Source organism: Puccinia triticina, chromosome 17A (genome assembly GCF_026914185.1).
Source record: "Puccinia triticina chromosome 17A, complete sequence".
Lineage (NCBI taxonomy): Eukaryota > Fungi > Basidiomycota > Pucciniomycetes > Pucciniales > Pucciniaceae > Puccinia > Puccinia triticina.
Window position 1 is genome coordinate 231,680 of NC_070574.1, and position 16,406 is coordinate 248,085.

The 16,406-nt window shown below is 47.5% G+C and overlaps 4 protein-coding genes across 4 annotated transcripts in view; 2 read left to right on the forward strand and 2 right to left on the reverse strand.

Annotated features, from left to right (window-relative positions):
- The window catches only part of PtA15_17A16 (uncharacterized protein), a gene marked incomplete at both ends in the record, with an annotated part of 70,850 nt that extends 66,133 nt beyond the window's left edge, over positions 1 to 4,717 (reverse strand). Inside the window, one exon of the mRNA XM_053164257.1 lies at positions 4,630 to 4,717. Within this exon, the coding sequence (XP_053028090.1) occupies positions 4,630 to 4,717 (88 nt within the window). The remainder of the gene's footprint in view (positions 1 to 4,629) is intronic.
- A 1,103-nt stretch (positions 4,718 to 5,820) lies between these two features.
- On the forward strand, positions 5,821 to 6,794 carry PtA15_17A17 (uncharacterized protein; the record flags this gene model as incomplete). Its single annotated transcript, XM_053164268.1, has 2 exons — positions 5,821 to 6,295; positions 6,379 to 6,794. The coding sequence occupies 2 exons, from the start codon at positions 5,821 to 5,823 to the stop codon at positions 6,792 to 6,794; spliced, it is 891 nt and encodes a 296-aa protein (XP_053028091.1).
- Positions 6,795 to 8,616: 1,822 nt separating this feature from the next.
- PtA15_17A18 (uncharacterized protein) lies at positions 8,617 to 9,252 on the forward strand (the record flags this gene model as incomplete). The annotated part of the gene is made up of 1 exon (XM_053164279.1): positions 8,617 to 9,252. One exon carries the CDS (start codon positions 8,617 to 8,619, stop codon positions 9,250 to 9,252), a length of 636 nt encoding a protein of 211 aa, XP_053028092.1.
- Positions 9,253 to 13,024: 3,772 nt separating this feature from the next.
- PtA15_17A19 (uncharacterized protein) lies at positions 13,025 to 15,646 on the reverse strand (the record flags this gene model as incomplete). Its single annotated transcript, XM_053164290.1, has 6 exons — positions 13,025 to 13,473; positions 13,545 to 13,598; positions 13,668 to 13,896; positions 13,959 to 14,275; positions 14,331 to 14,413; positions 14,481 to 15,646. The coding sequence occupies 6 exons, from the start codon at positions 15,644 to 15,646 to the stop codon at positions 13,025 to 13,027; spliced, it is 2,298 nt and encodes a 765-aa protein (XP_053028093.1).
- Between the last annotated feature and the right edge of the window lie 760 nt (positions 15,647 to 16,406).

The following is a 16,406-nucleotide window of genomic DNA, read 5'->3' on the forward strand; positions in this document are numbered from 1 at the left end:
CACGGAATGTGAAGACCCAATTAACACCAGGGGGATTCGTTGCCACCAAGTTGCATTTATTGGCAGTGGGTATTCATCATACTGTGTAGGAAACAGTCCTGTTGGCCTATAGTTACTGTGGCGCTACATTTCTAAATGCTATGGGTACAAACAAAGAATTACTTGGCAAAGGCGAGGGAGGAAGGACAATGGGTTACTGTTTCGGGGTGTTAATTGGTGACGACTTGCCGCCGGTTCTCCATTGGCTTGGAATCAGTAATTATGGCCGGCGGCCGGCGAAGCCGTCGCTGTGGTTGGGTTTTGGATATACGCAGGAGTATTGTCAACATTGGGTTCCAATCAATGTTTGTGGGGCAGGTGCTGACCTGTCGGCGTTGATGGGCATGGTCGCAGATACATGCAAGTCTTCCTTTCCCTCCCATGTCATCATACTTGCGTAGGCAACGACTACTGGATATTGGTATTGAAGATAGGCGTGAGACAGGTGACGGGCATCTGCACAGTATAGCATGGTTTTTGGGATTTTAATTTCTCCCCCAACTTCGGCATTGACAATAACGTAGCCTTGAAGTCAATTGTCGTCGAGACCGGAAAATAACAGACGCGTGCCCTTTACGTAAACTACCAGCTTCCCCCCGGTGCCTAAAACGGTGACGTCTTTTGTTAACCTGAGAGGGCTGTCCTGAGTGAGTTGGATGATAAGGTCGGGGAGCTCTTGCGCGTGTACCCGGTATCGGGGAAGCCTGTCTTGGAATTCGTAACCGGCAATTGGAGCGAGTGGTGCCGCGCTGGCCATCGACGTGGGGCCAACGTGCATGGATCCGATGGCAGAATTCAAAACCCTGAGATCGGCTTGATTGCAACAGAATACGCCGCAGCGAGCAAAGTAATCGCGGAGGCGCCATTGGATGGGGTTTCGCATTGTGCCTGGTAAGTCGCCATAAGCGTGGCAAATTACCATTTGATGGATTGGCGGCAACCAGAGCGTCGGGCATTTGTCGGCTTGCGGGGTGTGTTGGGCAGTGGATTTCATGGCCTGGGGGAGGTGGACGGTGAGAAGATCACCCGCGCGGTTGTTCAGGTAATGTTAGTGGGATGCTCACTTTGTCGAGCTATTCTGCGGGGCGGTCTGGGTGTGGGGGCGGGTGTCAGCAATTGTGAGGGGTTGTACCGGGGCGGCTGCATGACGAGGGGTGTTCAAATGAGCTGAATGGATGCACAAGGCTTGAACGGGGGTGGTGCCCGGTGTGTCCTGGTGATGCAGTGGGGGCGGGGGATATTTGGCTCGGCCTCGGGCAGTTCATGCGGTGTTGTGTCGTTATCATGATGCGTGCGTCGGGCGGATTTGCCCGCTGGGCCATTGGCATGCAATGGACGGGTTCTTGGTAGCCGGTGTGGGGCGCAGTCTGGCAGGGTGATTTGTCGGTGGGGTCGGGGAGGGGGGGTACAAGGGTGCTGCTGGCCCCTTGAAAGTGCGGCGGCGAAGCCGCCTTGGACGCTAGTACCCCTGAAAACAGCAGTTACAGGCTGGCTTTTGCAAATGCAGCTTGAAACACATTGTTAAAGTATTGTAACTTATTGAAAAATTTATGATTTTTTGTTTATTTTATAATCCAAGTTTATTAAAGCCTCTGAATCACAAAACAAAACTTCAAGGGTTTCCCCTACAAATCTCCAAAAATCACAAAAAAAATGCAAGGATTCCCCTCTACAACTTCCAGCAAAAGACATGAAGGGTTTTCCCTCTACAAATGCCAAAATCAACAAAAAAACACAATTTTACAACAACCTGCAACCAGCCACCTAACATCAGCAAGCTGATGCACCGTGGCCCACTGTCCATCCCTGTCTAGCAGGGTTAAAAAACAGTGAGAGGATGACCCCCAGCGCGCCACATTTAAGGCATTATGCAAAGGGGGGCCAACGAGTTTAGCCCCTCAAACTGCGCAAGTGCAACAGCGGAGGGGGTGAGGACGAGCCGCACACTGGAGGTACAGTGGCAGAGGACGCTTGGGGGATTATCCGAACACAAGAGCACCCCCCCTTTTATACACCATCCATTCTAACCTAGACGCCGCGGGGAGGTCTCGCTGAAGACTCTGAGGGGTACGGACAACCGCTGTCGCCCTCAAGAGCTGCGGAGCGCAGGGTACTGTTTTACCGTGCTTGATGTCGCCTAGCTCATAGGAAGGCGTGGAACGCAGGGCACAGTTGTGGCTAGCATGTCGCTATGCACATTAGCCTGTTTAGCTTATTGGCTCACTCAACTGGCTGCTCACATTTTGAGAGCCCCGAAAACCAGAGAGTGGTTTCCCAAGACTCTCGTGTGCGGGTCGGGGGGAGGTTTAATCTCCGATCCACTGTACTTGTCTCTCTTTAAGCTTCCCTAGCACAGAGTCTTCCGGGAGGGAAGACATGTCTGCGAGAAGCTCCCGAGGGAGGAGAGGACAGCGGAGCGGATCCTCCCGGAGCAGACAGACACCCGAGGGTGTGAGGGCAAAGGCGCTAGACCCCACGTGTGAACGTGAGTTTCTAGTCCTCTTTTAAAACTATTAAGTAGGGCGGGTGGGCGGTTGAGAACTCCGATCCACTGTACTTGTCTCTCTTTAAGCTTCCCTAGCACAGAGTCTTCCGGGAGGGAAGACATGTCTGCGAGAAGCTCCCGAGGGAGGAGAGGACAGCGGAGCGGATCCTCCCGGAGCAGACAGACACCCAAGGGTGTGAGGGCAAAGGCGCTAGACCCATAACTCCGACCAGGGCAGGTCGGAGCCGGGCGCCAGAGCCCATCCTGCCGCTCTCCCGAGCCTAAGGGAATGGGATTTATGGGAGTCCTTGGGGGAGGGAGAGGGCCCCCTTGTCTCTCTAGAGTATTCTCCTCGGTATCACTTTGGTCCAACGTCTGAGCCAGCATACATGTTTGGTAGACGCTTGTTGGTTGGTTTACCATGGCTGAGTCAAGAAGTGATATCTCTTGGTCTTGAGATTGTTTCACAGATCGTTCCCCGCCGACGCGGGCCTAGGATCTGAGTGGTTGTGAAACACAACTGGGGGTGTCTCCAGGTGGTTTGGTTCGAAGCGTCTAACGCCTACGCTAGCATCTAGCTGGTGTACTACATATTCATCACCTAGAGCTGAGTTATTAGTCTTCTTGGGACATAGCTGGCGTGATGATTTCTCGGCACGGTCTGTTCTGATTGAAATATGAGATGAGTAGGGCAACGGATCAGCAGATGATCTTTGAGACAGGTCAGAGGTAGAAGGACCCTGCTGTCTCTTCTATTGGCAGTTGCCAGGCCTTCGCTTCCGATCACTGGGGATTGGTAATCTGTTAGTTCCCGCCCGCGTCTCGGGGCTGAGAAGCAGTGTTTCGAAAGACTCCTTAGGTCCAATTCTTTCGCATCAAGAGTGTCGATCCCAAAGTGATCGACGATCTTTTGTAGACGCCTGGGTGTGCCTTCTATGCTACATTGTGTCTCACATATGCAAACAGCAATTCTGAGCTGCCTTGCATTTCTGCAGCTTTGGATATTAGGAAGTCCTCAGGCTCAACTCGTTGGTCATAGGGTCAAGGGCCTCGGGTGGTTGGCTTTCCTCAGAATGATGTTCTACCCGCCAGTAGGCTAGCTGCAGCATTTGAGTTTCTGTATGAACCAGATTTTAACGGTTATTTTATTCTACATGGCCTTGGCGGTTACCAGGAGGGCAGAAGTTCGGGTGAGTCTCGGAACCAAATGTTGGCGACCCACACCGGATCACTTGACACACTTGAGCGGAGTCTGGATGGGCTCTTGGTCGGACTTGGAGGAAGGCTGTTATGCGATAACACTTCTCCCCACCTACTGTCGTCGTACTTAAGCAGCCCTCATCACCATAATAGTTTAAACAGATCTTGTCGAGGGTACAAGTCTTGTTCAAGCTTCATGCCTAACAGCGCCAATCTCTCATTGCTGCATCAAGAATGGGAAGCAGATGATTTCATGTTGTCAATGTGCTGCTCCAAAGGAGACCTCGTCAAACAGCGCGCTGGTGAAATCCATGAGGCTCCAGGATGAGATCTCAAAGCCTTTCCCCTTTGTTCTCCACTGTGCGATTTGGGAGATGTAGGGCTGATGTAGCAGCTTAATAGCAGTGCCTACTTAAGTCTGTTTGTTCGTGAGGGGGGGTTGCCCTTTGAAGTCTACGACTGCAAGTATTGGGGGTACCTTTCTTAGCCCGAGATTATGATCATTCAATCCAGGCCTTTGAAGCGAGTGTGCGAGGTCAAAAAGGGTCAGAGACGGATAGGAAGTTGAACGGCCCAAGGACTGGTGCGGTCAAGCCAAGTAGGGGGGTTAGAAACTGATTGCGACGACTCTGTAGGTGGATGGAAGTCTGGAGGTCACCGTCGGAGGATGGACGAGTCGAGTAGATTTGGCTAGAGACCAGTGAGCCCTCCACGGTGGGAGAGCACGTATTCGGTACATATTGGCGTTGGACTGAGGGCTTCCAAGATGGTCTAGTACATATGTCATTTCTCTTTGGAAGACATGTCTAGTGCAGGAGTGGTCTCGCAACCAGGTGTTTGTTCTTTGTTTCCTAGGGATGCCCGTCAAAATTGATGGGAATGAATTTGCAACACGTGCATCTTACCTTGCACGGGGCCAAAATTGGGCCTATCGGCGATAACACCCATCCCCCAATTTTGGTATGTGTTGCTTTTGGATGGATGTGATTCCATTTGGTGCTTTGTCTTGTATATGTGTGTGGCATTTGATTGCGAGAGATATTGGCCCATCTACTTGAGCCTCAAATGGTGTTATTGCTTGTTATTGACTGCTCTTTTGGGACAATCTTTCCTCTGGGTACCTCAGGTTTTACCTTACCAGGGCCAGGTTCCTTCAGAGAAGTAAAGTGTCTCTTTTTGTGTTTGGCTCTGAATTTGTTCATGTCATTGCACTGGATTCACTTTTGGTTTTACAAGAGTACTATTCATAAATCTTGGGTAAACTGAGTGTTATCTATGGTATTTGCAATTGAGGGTTATGGTAACTAGCGATCTGGGTGACCACCGGTATAAGGGATACTCTGATGATAAATTGACCTGGTTCGCACACTTGGAGGGTACACTGTTGGCACATCTTTCCTTTGGTGTGTTGTGTAATTGGGAAGTAAGTATTTGGGCATTTTCCGATGCTGCAACTATGTACGGAGATACAAATGTCCTGCAGTGCGCACATGACCAAACACTGTGTGTTGGATTAGAGAAGGGATGTGGTGGAGATCAGCACCCGAGACAACACGATTTCAACTACTCAGTAGCCAGGCTCAGAAAAATACAGAGGCTACTGAGTAGCTGAAATGCGGCTTCACGCAACCTCACTCAGACGCGCGCTACCTCACCCCTGTGCGATGGCCAAGTCGCACTACCTTCCATAGGAGTCGACCGCAAGACTGTGTGTATGTAAATATTTACACAAGGCTACTTACAGAAATATGTAATCATATATTTCAGTAAAATCTCAAGTCCATGCATGCTTGCAGCCGGCCGTCGGCAAAGGTGCCTCTCCCGTTGTGAGCCTTCTCGGTGCAAACCCCCGTCTCGCGCCGGGGATCTCATGCTTGCCGGCCGGCCTATACACTCAACGTTATACAAAACCGACCTCGCTCAAATCAATCAAACGGACTTTCCTCCATCATTCATGACCATCCCTGGTAACGACTGAACACATATGTTGAGTTCTCTGCAAATTTCCAGTCTCCAGTTGAATATTAAGAAACTGAGTTCTTTTTGGTTTGCGTCATCATTTGAATTAGAATCCAGAACACGATTGCCTTGGAATCATGGTCAGTAGGCGGCGTGCTGGCTTCGTTATTGCTCGAGGACCTGGTACCCGACAGCGACGGTCAGCCTCTCCAGGTACTCTTGCGAGCTCGATTCGTATGGTAGAGCGCATCTCTAATAGAAGAAACCAAGCCCCGCCACCCCCGCCAACAAGCATAGCAGCTCCTGCTCCCCAAGACGAATGGGCTGATGAAAATCTCAATATCTACGAAGCTGGGGAACAAGAAAATCATGCCGACCAAACCATGCGCCCCGCTCAACCTTCTAGTTATGTTTCTGATTATGCTCGGCGTCGCGATCAGTTAGTGACAGCATGGAAGCAGCTCGAGAACTCCATGACCGCGGCGTATTTCACATGTCAACATCACACCCGAAACTGGACCACCTCTCAAATGTACCTCCTCCCCCTAACCGAATGTACATGCGCCCCACAGCTGGTAACTACCCGAGAGCTTGATTTGATTCACACGCATGGTCAGTTATTATAAGGAAATAATATTCAATCCCTGGTAGCTAGAGATATGACAGTTTGTTGACAAAATTTAACTCGTACTTAGACCGATTGTCGGGTCAAAGCTTTACCTTTTGCAAATGCATCCCAGACCCGATACGCCTGCTCCACTACGGTTACATTGCAGCCTCGCCTACAACACCCCGTACAGCTTTTGCGATCCCAACGCTCCAGCTCTACCAAAGCCTCTGGTATGAATCTAGTCTGCCGTACACTTCGTTCATTGTTGGATTATCGTTCCATCAAGACAAGCGCTCTCAGCAGAAATTGAAAGCTCGTGGCCGCCGGGGGACCTCTCGCCAACTACGACTCCCTTTTTCACAAGCCCTTGACATTTATAACCGAATTCAGATCCTTCGAACCGAAATACTCGGCAAGACGTTAGGTCTTACAACCCAGGACAGATGGGCAGCAACGTGTCCATCATGCTTTGGACCAGAGGCTGCTGACGAGAAAGGCTAGAATGATGAGGTCTACGCCATCATAGCGATGGACGGGAACTTCCAGCACCGGCATCATAGGTATGCGAGTAAGGATGTGCCCATGGAGGCTGATTATCCTTCCAATTTCATCCCCCCCTCTCAGATTGATGGTCACCAACAGAATGAAGAAACAACTGCCAACAATGCACAAGGATTGGAGGTATGTTCTTGTCACCTCCTGGATTTTCAGAAGCTACTGAATGCAAATTCCCAATCATCTAGACATCTTGTTCAGATGCTCACAAAGCAGCCAATGATGTTCGCAATGCGTGCTCTTGGGATAAGTGTGACGATACTGGGCTATTTGGCAGCTGCTGTCGGCACGATATTCCCCTAAAGCTCAACAACATTGAGCAAAGTGGTGAAAAGTGAGTAGTATCATTCTTATGTTGTATATTTTTAGCTAGTACTAACTATCTACCATGTAAATATGATAGGCTTTACTATCCGGTGAGCATTATCGACAACCTGGTCAAAGCATTTCCGCAAAAGAGCTTTGGGGTCCTTTATGACATTGGATGTCATTTGGATGCCCATGTTCGCAAGGTTAGTCGTGCCTCCAACCAACATTACTGCATTCTTCCTTTTTGCTTACTTTTTATTTCTCAGCGCAACCTCTTAGGCAGCAACATTCGGCGGGTGAAGTTTGGAACATCAGTTTTTCATGCTTATGTCCACCAGTGGTCGTGCCAACTCGAATACAACCCTCGCTACAACCTTGGCTGGGGGCTCTCAGATGGCGAGGGCATGGAACGTCTCTGGTCGCAGTTGTCCAATCTGGTAGGGCCCCTTCGCAGTGCCACCCGAATTCACAGACTGCAATCAATCTCCCTCCTTTGCAAATACTATGGAGGCAAGCTCAAGATAAATTCCAGTGAGACAGCCAATTGTTACACTACCTACATGTGTTTTTCATGTTTTGTTGAAATTTTCTTCAAACCAGTGAGCTGGTCTTTCCGTCATCTTGAGCAGGCGCTTGAATGTATTCTAGACTGTGAATCTCGTCTCAATCACCTGTACCAGTCTCACAATCAGTACACTGGAGAAAACTACACACAAATATTTCTTGAGGAGCAGTGGACCAAGGAGCGGGACCACTATTGAAATCACAAAGATGACGAGGCGGACCAAGCTATAGAGCTTGGAAAACTGCTCTCCTTAGAGGATGAGCTCAGGACAGCCTGGTAAAGATAAGACCATGTTCATACCCATCTATCTTGTACTGATGCACTCAAATAGGTCAGATATTCCCCGATCGCCCGAAGATGCTATCTCGCGACTTTGTTCAATCCGCAACATGATGGATCAGATCCAGGAGCAGCGGGAAAAGCTTGGCTCATCGGAAATCTTGGAAGGGATTTCTGAAGAGCACCAAAAAGCATTTTTAAAGATGTTGTACGCTAAGACCGAACTCCGACGGAAGCACTTGGCCCTTCTCAAAGAAAAAAGGCCGCTTGATCGGGTGCGCATGGGGCGTGCTTCAAAGTTAGGTGAGGTGATCACGGTCTCTCTGGTCCTGCCTTTCTTCCATGAGCTGATAAAGTGACCAAATCAAAGGTACCCGAGGCAAAGAGCGCCTGGTCAAATCACTACGGAAACGAGCGGTTGCCCTAAAAGCCGTTCTAGACAAGTATAACCGGGCCCGCATCTCTTACACCAGGGCATTCCCCCATCGACCCACACCCAGTGCACCCGATTACGATTCCCTTTTACAAATGCTGCCTGATGATCCTTTTTGGAACGATGGGATTCTAACAAATCACAACGAGCCATGGGCAATTGATTCCAGCACTCAAGCTGGAATGAGAGACATAGCTAGGCTCACTAGAGCGGAGGAAGAAGTCCGCCGAATCGGTAGAGAGGTACGAAGATCGGTCCGATGGGCTATAAACGAGCACAACAGAATCCTTCCTCTCATTGTCGGGCTCCAGCACGATACAGATTGGGCGACCGAGAGGATCGAGCCTATACTTGCCGATCCAATACTGAATTCTCTTGTCAACGAAGACCAGCTATCTTTTATCAAAGGAATACTATACACTGCATTTCTCGAAATCACATCCCTTCAGTTGGTTTGGGAGAAAGATATGACCAAGATTATACAACAGACAGGTCCATACGAGAACGATGATCAGCTCATGGACGACTGGAGCAACCAAGTCACCCGAATAGCTTTCCTCGAACAAAGTGGCTGTCTGTCGATGATCGAGGGTGATTTTGATAACACGTTGGGTGAATCTTGGCGCCAAATGGATCAAGTGACCATGCGTTACTTTCTTGATGCCAGTGCAAACGCAGCAACCACGAATAACCAGGAAGAACAAGCAGATGAAGATGATGGTACGGAGAATGTAATTGGTGACGAGGAAGAATTTGAGCGAGCTCTTGAGGAGGAAGACCTAAATGCAGCTTTTGCCGACAGTATTCATTTAAGATGATCATGTCTTACCGCCGCTTCCTTAAGCTCAGGGCCGATCAGAAAGACACCTTTCACTCTTCCTGGCAGACTATCTTGTGTTATTGAACTACGCTGTAAAATTTACGGTAGTTTCAGTAAACTTATAGTATACGGAGTAACAGAAAACTCCTTCAGATTTTGGATTTATCTTTTTTCCTCAACTCCATTTATCTTTTTTCCTCAACTCCATTTATCTTTTTTCCTCAACTCCATTGTAATCCAAGTTAAACTCAAAACAGAGATGCATATAATGACTGGCACTAAGAAAGAGACCAATCCATGATGTGCAAACTTTGCACAGATTGCTGTAGGCAACGGTGAAAGGCTACGGGGAATGGCTACGCAGCTGCCCTACAAAAAGCACCTGTTTTAGGGCAATTTTGTCTTTTATTTTTCTAATGTTTCACATAATCTGATATGCGCAAAATGTGTCAATGCTTGCAGTTAAAACTGCCTGCACTCCAAGAAACACTAAGATTCTACATCTGTCAAATAAAATTCCAGTTGAAGGGTGCCAAACATGATATGGCTTCCCAAGTTTCATGATGTCTTTTTGCCTAATGTTGAAAGTTCTCATGATTTATTGCTGTTGGGTAAGTGCTGCTCCTATCAAGTATAGCCTTTGGTAGGCACATATCATCAGCCAGTTTAAATTAGCAGTATCCATAAGGCTGGTTAGTTTGAATTAGCAGTATCCATAAGGTTAGTTGATATTGTCACAACCCGCACCAGGATTGTAACTTCTGATGATCACATCATACCCTTTCATGCACAGTCACTGTGCAATGTGCACAGTGACTGTGCAATGTGCACAGTGACTGTGCATTGAAGCTTGGTTGAAATAATCTTTGAGAAAGGCTTGAGTATCTCAAGCTTCCTTTGAGCTTCTGCATTTCAACTGCTGGAAGTTTCCGGAGTTTTTCTTGTAATGGTGTGCACTTTGCCTGAATTTTGGTTCTGGTGACAGCTATCAATTAAGGTGTTAAAAGTGGAAATCATAAGTTTTTCTTTACATAAAATCATAAAATCATAAAACTTTCAAATGATGATTTTAATGTTGTGGTATCACTTACCTACCTAGGTTCTCTTGGAACATTGCATGAACCTCAATAGCTATGTCAATATCAATCCACCATATGTATAACAGTGTAACATTAGATAGAGTGCCATAATCTTCAGCAATGGGTAAAATCTATATTAGGGCACAAGAGCATTAATATATTTGAAGGATTCCAAAGCATATAATATTGTGTAATCAAATTCTCAAAAATATTCCATGCTTTGAAAATTGAAATCATTCAACTACATAGCTTAATGCTCTTGAGCCATTAGGGTGTTCAAATTTGAGTTTCACAAAATCATAAAATCATAAAACTCCAAGGTGAAGAAAATATGTACACCCAAACACTCAAATTAGAGCAACATTTCTAAAATAGTACACAGGAATATTTACCAAAAATGTTGTGAATATTATAATGCTCTTGCACCAATAGCTGTTACAAGATCAATCAACCCCATGCAGGAAAATTCAATGCTAATACTTCCAATTTGAAACTGACACCATCAACTAGAGGGTGAGAGTAGTTGGAATACATTTAAATTAAAATAACTATTTACATTGGCCCTGTGGTTTGGATACTTATTTAGAAAAATAACAATGGCTTCAAACAAAACATGGGCCAGATTCATGAAGTATGTCCTAATCCTAAATGTTTCCCAACCAAGACTTGTGGTAATCATTTCTTTTAAAGACATTCCTCATTTCTTTTAAAAACATTCCTGTAGTGTTCCATTGATCTGTTTATCTCATAGATAGAAAGTACTTCACTGTTAAAGCTCTCATGCTCTATTTTCCACAGGTCAGGACACAGCTTGATGCTGCGTCAAACAGCTCTGTCAGTCACCATTAGATTAGGATGTTTTGATCTTTTGTAAATAGTCTAGCTTAACTAAGCCTCTTGAACGGAGGGTCCGGGGAACCCCGCCCGGAGGGCTCTCCGCAGGAGAGGCTTATGAGTTATGTCTTGATTTAAGCAGGAGCAGAAAGGATCTGCTACACTAAACATCCCAACCAATATAGAAAAACTGAATACACAGAGCTGTAGGTTCTGTTCTTGCAAGGAATTTGAGCCACTTATCTATCTTGTAGCCAGAAAAACAACTCCTGGAGTCCCAAACAAGTGGAGCCTCATTTGGAAGACTTGTGCATTTTTGATCTTTTGAAAAGGTCAACAGATTGAGATAGAAAAAATCTGAGTAGACCAAAATGTAGAGAAAGAAAAGTAGCATAGGGTACAGATAGGGCATATTGGTGGAGAGGCTGGGGGAGGAGCTATAAAATTTTTAAAAACCTCTCAGCCAAATGAACTTTCTGCTCCCGCGTAAAATTTGGGATAATGCACAAGTCCCTCCCTGCGGGAGGGGCGGCTTCGCCGCCAGCCACAGCGCTCCCACCAGGGGGGACTTGTGTTAAGTTAGGTAAATAGTGATGATTTCAATCATTCGTAGGTAGGTATGTTTCAATCATTTGGATTCCCTTCAAATCAAAAGCATAACAACACTTTCATGCATTTTGCCAATTCAAGGCCTCTGAGACGATTTAAAACACAAAAAACTGGTTGCAGAAGCCAAACACAGCGCAGTACAGATGACTATATATTACATTTAACAGTAGTATCTCTACACAAGATATCGACGCAACACATAGACTAACATACACCAAAATTCAGTCAACCAGGAGGCAGTCATTTTGTTCGGGGCTGACGCAGAATTGGTGCCTCATTAGCACTGATAATGTAAATGAGAGGAAGCAAGCGAGAGCGGTGACCTGCAGATCTAGAAACTCTGGTGATCACTAGAATTAATGCGTAAAACATGATGTAAAAAAGGAATATCAGTTGGGTGAAAGTCACACCGCGATGAAGCTAATACTGAAGCAAGTACACTCCGAGGATTAGACAGCCGTAAAAGGGACCTGCCTGGGTTTCTGACCATATCCAAAGGAATCCAGCGCGACGAGATGGAGATGGAGATGGAGCGAACGAGGAATCAATCGAGTACATACTGATGGTCAAGAAGAAGGTCAGAGGAGTACATGCAATAAATGGGCTTTGGGAGAGCCGAGTGTGAATTGTGGTTGCAGGGTCGTACACCTAGCTGGGGAGGGGAGGAGGGTTGCAGAGTCGTACACCTAGCTGGGGAGGGGAGGAGAAGGGAGTGAACAGGGACTTGCCTGTCCAAAGAAGCCAGTGCAATGAGATGGAGATGGAGCGACCAAGCCACCGATCGGGTGGATGTTGATGGTCAGAGGAAGAGCTGGGGCGGTATCCGTATGGCAGGGGGTGGTGGTAGGATGCGTTGGGATGTGGCTGACTCGATGAGAGTGGTCCCCCATGGTTTCACCGGGTACGGACCATGTGCGGCCTGCTGCGGACCGCGCTAGGTCTTGCAGCGAATGCCATGTAGGTCTTTTTGCCGGTGGTTAGGGCAATGTAGGAAGTTAGGGCTAATGGAACTCGGTGTTGGCTTTCACATCTCGGGGCCCCGGATCCCCCGAAGCTCATAAGGGAAGTACATGTATCAAATCGAGTGGCATGTCATACTTAGGGACTTATGTATTGTATATCAATTGGTAATGGTTCTGCGATCAACAAGGCAACAAGCAAATGACACAATGAGAGCAGGGAGGCAATCTCGGTCAAGCCGCAAGTGAACAGCAAAAAAACTCAGAGCACAGAGCTTGTAGAATTCATTCATTTGTCTTCGCCTTCATCGTCTGAATCATCCAAGGCCTTCTCAGCCGCAGTGAGCGGGGTTCGAGCGCGATGGCGTGACCCTGAAGTTGTTAATCGCTTACGTTTGGATTGGTTGGTTGTGGAGTTGGCGGAGGTGGTCGGGGCTCCCAGTTCGCTGTTGGTATCATCAGTGGTGCGAGGTGGTTGCTTCTTTGGAAGATTCTTCTTGCAACGAGGAACCACGCCAAGCAATGCATCTTGATCGGCCACTACACGAATGAGGTTCTGATCGAGGTCGTGATTAATCAGTGTGATCATAGGACCTTTGAGTTCGCGGCTCAGAGTCTTGAGCCATATTGGGTTGGACTTGGCACCAGGAAGAAAGACAAGCTTGAAACCGATTGCACCAAGTTGACTGTCACAGTCACCCCAGCTCCAAGACTGTTTCAAGCCATTGGTTTCTTCAGCTAGGTATGGGAATATCAGTTACATGAGATAACCAAGGGTTTGTCGCTTGAATTTATCTGAATTGGCTTACCAACAAAAGATCCAAGACGAGTTCGCAGGTTGGTAGCAGCTTCACGAGCAAGTGCTAAAGTGTGAAAATTGACCACATCAGTTAGAATAGAAATCGATGGGGGTGACCAGCTGATAAGCTTACGAATCTTTGCCTTGTTTACAAGGGCTGGAATGTTGTTGATTCGGAACCCAGAAAGAAATGCTTGAAGTCGATTCTGGTAGCTTTGCAGTCCATCTGCATGCTCGATCTGTTTGGAAAATGGCGCAGCTCCAGGTGTACTGCGAGTAAATTGGAAGTTGTGTGCCGAGAGGTGGTTGGATATGCCTATCAGGACAAATTCACAGTGAGAGCTCTTGGCCACATGGACCGCCTATGTTCATATAATGTCAGTGGAGGGTAGAAGAACATCTGATTAAATGAGGCGGCACTTACTTTGGCCTGCCACTCGGTCATCCACTTATCAACACGTGAGTGAGCTGCCTTCAAGGACTTTGAGCAGACCCGTAAGCCGCCAACAGTCGGAACTCGAGGTGTAGGAACCAAATCTGTCGTAGTGGTTTCTTGAGGATTGTTGCCAGTTGTTGTAGTATCAACAACGGCCGCCCCAGTTGGATTGGATTCCGATGCCGCATCTTGATCTGGTCCGACTGTTGGATCGGTTGCAAAGGCCCTCTTCTCATCAAGTGTCATTGCGTCCCACATCGCAGAAAGCTTCCCCATCGCTTCTTTGTCCTTAACACCCTTGCCGCCTGAATCATACAAGTTAGCCTGTTTCAATTGAAGATTAATAGGGCCTCCTCTCACTTTCTTTGAATATTGCTCGTGCAATGGGTGTCTTCATGAAGTTATTCCAGATGGTTGCAGCTCGAAGGGATTGTTTTCTTCCCCTGGAAGAATCAGATAATAACAAGTCAATTTACTTATGAATTGTCAATGGAAAAAAGATAGACTAACAAGAGCTTCTCGACCATCTCAACAGAGACTCGCCGTTCAATAGCTAGGAGAGCTAAGTCTTTCTGTTGGGTAAGGTAAAACTCCAGAAACACTTCAACATCTGAATTTGTCATGTGTTTCTTGGACTTATCCTTTGAAATCCCTTGAAGTTCATCTGCTGTCTTTTGACTATAGTCGACTTCCTCCTCTGGCTCTCGGTCTTCGACTTGTTGATTAACGTCTGCAAGGAATCGATTGATTGATTGAGACTGGGTTACAGTGGTAGCTGGCGTGGTTGAGTTGGCTGCGTTTGTGTTAACAATTGGTGCTGATGGTGTGGGCACAGGGGGAGTACTTTCAGGGACAGCAGCTGAGACAGTGGAGCGGTTAGTTCTCTTGCGCTTTCGGGGACCGGTTGCAATGGTGGAGGCGGGAAAGTGAGGGGGCAGAAGAGCCGAGGTTTGTGGGGCAGGATTCATCACATCGGAGTCGTTCTGCTGGCCTCCATGGCTGGAATGAGATTGCTGACCACCATGGCCAAATTCTTGGCCACCAACACTGGATTGTTGACCGGCGCCGCTGAAGTGTTGACCGCCGCCGCTGAATTGTTGTCCGCCGCTGCTGAATTGTTGGCCGCTGAATTGTTGTCCGCCGCCGCTGAATTGTTGTCCGCCGCCGCTGAATTGTTGTCCGCCGCCGCTGAATTGTTGTCCGCCGCCGCTGAATTGTTGTCCGCCGCCGCTGAATTGTTGTCCGCCGCCGCTGAATTGTTGTCCGCCGCCGCTGAATTGTTGTCCGCCACCACTGAAAAATTGTTGTCCATCATCAAACTGTTGTCCACCACCACTGAACTGTTGACCGCCGCTGCCACCACCAAATTGTTGACCGCCGCCGCTGAAGTGTTGACCTCGACCGCTAAATTGTTGACCACTGCCAAACTGTTGAACACCAGCGTATTGCTGACTGCCACCAAGCTGTAAGCCGTCATTCAAATTCAATCCGGTATTGAGCCGCTGGCTACCATCGAATAACAGGCTTCTGTTGAGCTGCAAACCATCATCAATTGGTTGAATATCAGAGAACCGCGTGGTTGGAGGAGTGAAGTTGTTGCGGGGGTTCAAATATCCATCATGCGGAGAGGTCCGCTCCAGCCCATTCGAAGTAGGGTAGCCGTACATGTTGTTCATGGTTTCTGATGATAAATAAGCCTTGACAAACAGAAAATATCAAGAAATAGAAGAAGTAGTTAGCTGACTCTTCTTTAATAGGAACGGGTTCTAAATAAGGAAAATTGTGATCCAAACCCAACAGCTGCTTGCCAAGTGATGATTTGAGAGAGGTTGAGAATCAAAAGTTTTGATGCTGTTGAATCAGTGCGTGTATTTGGTCAGTTGAAGTTCGATTGCTAGAGTTGGAGCAGTGTTGCTCTGAGAAAGATTTATCACGGGTGGGCAAGAGCTCTCAGGGCTCCCGCTCCGGGTACGGGGCTCGGGGGTTGATCTCTGATATTTTGCAGCTGGCACCGGTAGGTTGTTACTCATATGTGTATGTAGTTACATGCTCATATATGTCAAAGTCCAAAAAGAAAGGTTTACCGGACTTGAGGTTCTGCCGAGCTTGTAAGGGTCTCGGAAGTGTTATTATATTAAAGTCTTACAAGTGCACAAGTGAGGGGGTGAGGTAGCGCGCGTCTGAGTGAGGTTGCGTGAAGCCGCATTTCAGCTACTCAGTAGCCTCTGAATTTTTCTGAGCCTGGCTACTGAGTAGTTGAAATCGTGTTGTCTCGGGTGGAGATCAGGAAGAGGGCAAGAAGGGTCTTCAGGGTGAGGACGGAGTGGGGATATGAGAAGAGGATAAATTATGAGAATTCCAGTTACCTTAAGAGAGCGAGGGAAAAAAAAAAAAAAAAAAAATGAGGGGGGTGCAAGGGATATGAACTGAAGAGAG